Source organism: Mus pahari, chromosome 13 (genome assembly GCF_900095145.1).
Source record: "Mus pahari chromosome 13, PAHARI_EIJ_v1.1, whole genome shotgun sequence".
NCBI classification, from domain to species: Eukaryota; Metazoa; Chordata; class Mammalia; order Rodentia; family Muridae; genus Mus; species Mus pahari.
In genome coordinates this window covers 75542045-75545176 of record NC_034602.1, presented here as the reverse complement: position 1 = coordinate 75545176, position 3132 = coordinate 75542045, and the positions used below count along the sequence as shown (strand labels likewise).

At 37.5% G+C, this 3132-nt stretch overlaps 1 protein-coding gene across 1 annotated transcript in view; it reads left to right on the top strand.

Annotated features, from left to right (window-relative positions):
- Positions 1-3132, top strand: part of LOC110330206 (transmembrane protease serine 11C) — a 59634-nt gene that overhangs the window by 52459 nt on the left and 4043 nt on the right. The window contains exons 7-8 of the mRNA XM_021210183.1: positions 433-604; positions 2280-2543. Coding sequence (XP_021065842.1) covers positions 433-604; positions 2280-2543 — 436 coding nt within the window. The remainder of the gene's footprint in view (positions 1-432; positions 605-2279; positions 2544-3132) is intronic.

Here is a 3132-nt window from a genome sequence, read left to right as displayed (position 1 = left end):
GTAATTGGGTTACCTCACTAAGGATGATATCCTCCAGATACATCCATTTGCCCAAGAATTTCATAAATTCATTGTTTTTAATAGCTGAGTAGTACTCCACTGTGTAAATGTACCACATTTTCTGTATCCATTCCTCTTTGAGGGACATCTGGGTTCTTTCCAGGTTCTGGTTATTATAAATAAGGCTGCTATGAACATAGTCAGACACAGAGTTCTTGTCATGACTATTAGGCACAGGAGACTAAGATGGCAATGTATTTGGAGTATATCTTCAGGAAATCAAGTCAAGAGTAAATCTATTCTAATTTCTCCCTGACAGTGAGGTTTTTCTCAGTTACTATTTAATAAGGACATATGTTTGGGGTCATTTATTTAGTAGGGCAACACACACGAATAAGTAAATTCAACACTAACGGATTCTTCTTTGAACAGGTTGTGGACGACGCACAATTACTCATGGAGGTTACAAAGTAGCAGGAGGCCAGGATGCTGAGGAAGGAGAATGGCCCTGGCAAGCCAGCCTTCAACAGAACAGTGTCCACCGATGCGGAGCCACTCTGATCAGTAACTACTGGCTTATCACTGCTGCTCACTGTTTTATACGGTGAGCTATGACCTGGGAAGGTCTCAGAGGCACTCAAGTACTAAATACCTAATTACAGCTCCCTATTTAGAGTGATCATGCAGCTATGTCCCCAACCGTTCATTACTCCAGTGAGGTATAACCTCAGAACTGCTCTCATTTATCACTAAAATAGTTAAGTGTAGTAGTCATCCGACAGAATTTTGTCAAAAGCTGAATTAATGACATTTTGCACTAGACATAATTTTTTGCTATGGAAAGCTGGCCTGTATACTGTAGAATCTCTGCCCTTAGCCACCAATAATATCTCAATGTTAACAACTATGGTATCTACAAAACATTGATTAAGGTGAGTTGGCAAAATGGTTTCAGTGACAGAGTGGTCTCAAGCTTGCCATGTAGCTTGAACTGCCCACAAACTTGCAATCCTCCTGCCTCTGCTTACTAAGTGTTGTGATGACAGGTGTCATCTACCACACCCAGAAGAAATGATGGCTGTTTAAAAGAGTTACTGTCCCAAGAGCTCGCAACCTTACCATCCTCTTCTCTGTTCTCAGTACTGGGGTCTACTGCATGCCAGACCAGCACTCTTCCACTGTGCCAGATAAAATTTCATCTCTAACTTGGTCAGCTCTACTGAAAACCATGCTTGCATATGATAACCATTCAGTAGAAAGCTTGGAAATGTTCCAACAGCTTCTCAGACTACTTCTGAGAACATAGTATACAAAATACTGAATAACAAGCCGGGCATGGTGGCACATGCCTTTAATCCCAGCATTTGGGAGGCAGAGGCAGGCAAATTTCCGAGTTCAAGGCCAACCTGGTCTACAAAGTGAGTTCCAGGAAAGCCAGAGCTATACAGAGAAACTCTGTCTTGATAAACCAAAAAAAAAAAAAAAAAAAAAAAAAAAAAAATTACTGATTAACAAATCGGAAGACACAAGTATTTTATTTGTTGCTTATTTAAATGATATACTTCCCATAAATAATATCTTTGGGTTCACATCTCCACTTATTTTATTAAGTATTATCATTTATGTTGTTCTTTATCTTTTAAATCTCCCTCCCAGTATTTTCTATTTGAGCCAAGAAATAAAATGAACTTTCTATGAAATGTCTTTTCTTTTTAACTGTCTTTAAGTGGAAGTCTCACTACACATAGCTCAGAATGTCCTTGGATTTACTATGTAGCCCAGAGTGGCCTCAAAAATCACCATTCTCATGCCTCCATTTCTCAGGCACTACACTCATATAGTATTAGCTATTGATTATCTTTTTAGGCATATTTTATAGAGTTACTTACTCAAAATGTGAACAAACATTTTGTGTGTGTGTGTGTGTGTGTGTGTGTGTGTGTGTGTATGTATATACACAGAATATATATATATATATTCTGGGGGGAGCAAAAGCTTTCTATAATGGTATACACCCTTAATCACAACATAAAGTTAAGAGGCAGAGGCAGAGGCAGATAGATCTCTTTGAGTTTCAGGACAGCCTAGTCTACATAGCAAATTCAAACCAGCCAGAAATGCACCATGATAGCTTCTCCAAAAACAAACAAACAAAAAAAAAAAAAACAAAAAAACAGTACTATAGAAATTCAAGTTACATAGTTAGTTTTAAAAGGTTAAGACTAGTTCGCTTAGCTCTAACATACAGGAGTTTTAATGAATAAATCTATTTCCCTTAGGGCTGCAAATCCCAAAGACTGGAAAGTTAGCTTTGGGTTTCTTCTAAGTAAACCACGAGCGCTACGAGCTGTCGAGAATATTATAATCCACGAGAACTACAGTTACCCTGCACATGATAATGACATAGCTGTTGTGCGTCTGTCCTCGCCACTCTTATATGAAAGCAACATCCGAAGGGCTTGTCTACCAGAAGCTACTCAGAAATTCCCACCCAACTCAGATGTAGTGGTCACTGGATGGGGAACGTTAAAGTCAGATGGTAAGTAAGTTCCTCACATCTTTTCATTACAGGACTCAGCATTAGGAATTAAAAAGAAACACATTAAGAATTACAACTAAATCTGAAAAAAAACACTTCCTCTAGTTCATTTAAATTGGTATAATGTGCGTGCGATGGACTGACTATTGTGCTGAGTATCATTTATGTAGAAACTACGATTTCATAGAGGTGTTTGCCAATTGCCCTGGTAATGGTATCTCTCAGAGGGTTTTTAGGTTTTGGTTTGGTTTGGTTTGGTTTGGTTTTTGATATGTTTTTGTTTTTGTGTTTTTTTCATTGGGATTCATAATTTTCTCTGTGTCATTCATTCACTCAATGAATACTTATCTTTCATCAAAGAGGCAATATTTGAGCAAAACCCATTTATCAGACACATTCTATGACCTCAATCCTGTAGAGAGTTAGGATCAAAATAGTCCAAAACACATTTTTAAAGCAGTAAAATGAAGCTAAATGATTTTAAGATCTATAATCACAATATAGTAAGCTTAGCTATAAAACTTTATAAATGACTATGAAATGTATGCTTCTGACATGTGAAGAGAGGCCCCTTGGTCTTGTAAACTTTATAT